Source organism: Haliaeetus leucocephalus, unplaced genomic scaffold, assembly GCF_000737465.1.
Source record: "Haliaeetus leucocephalus isolate CR32 unplaced genomic scaffold, Haliaeetus_leucocephalus-4.0 Scaffold262, whole genome shotgun sequence".
NCBI lineage: Eukaryota > Metazoa > Chordata > Aves > Accipitriformes > Accipitridae > Haliaeetus > Haliaeetus leucocephalus.
The window spans coordinates 4,982,921-4,983,350 of NW_010972698.1; the positions used below are offsets into that span (position 1 = coordinate 4,982,921).

The 430-nt window shown below is 79.3% G+C and overlaps 1 protein-coding gene across 1 annotated transcript in view; it reads right to left on the bottom strand.

Annotated features, from left to right (window-relative positions):
• The window catches only part of UPF3B (UPF3 regulator of nonsense transcripts homolog B (yeast)), a 7,867-nt gene extending 7,484 nt beyond the window's left edge, over positions 1 to 383 (bottom strand). Inside the window, exon 1 of the mRNA XM_010568957.1 lies at positions 95 to 383. Coding sequence (XP_010567259.1) covers positions 95 to 280 — 186 coding nt within the window. The 5' untranslated portion in view covers positions 281 to 383. The remainder of the gene's footprint in view (positions 1 to 94) is intronic.
• Between the last annotated feature and the right edge of the window lie 47 nt (positions 384 to 430).

Below are 430 nucleotides of genomic sequence, written 5' to 3' on the forward strand. Positions count from 1 at the left end.
CCTCCCCCCCCCCCCCACCCCGCGGCGGCCCCCGCTCTCCCCTCCGCCGCCCGAGGCCCGTTACCCCCCGCGCCGAGCAGCGCGCAGGCCCCACCTTGCTGAGCGTCTCCTTCTTGTCCTTGGGCCGCTCCAGGCGGTCAGGCTCGGCACCGCCGGCCCTACCGTCCGTACCGGTGGCGGTCCCGCTCCCCGTCCCCCTCCCCGTCCCCAGCAGGGCCGCCGGGCCGGCGGCGGGCCCGCGCCGTTCCTTGGGCCTGGCGTTTTCCTTGTCCTCCTTCATCCCGGGCCGCGGGACAGCGCCGCGCGCGCCCCCGCGCGCCCATTGGCCCGCCGCGCCTCTCGCGCGACTGCGCCTTAAAGGGCCACGAGCCCGCGCCCTCGGCCGGGGCCTTCCCCTTCGCCCGGACTACGGCTCCCGGCGTGCACCGGG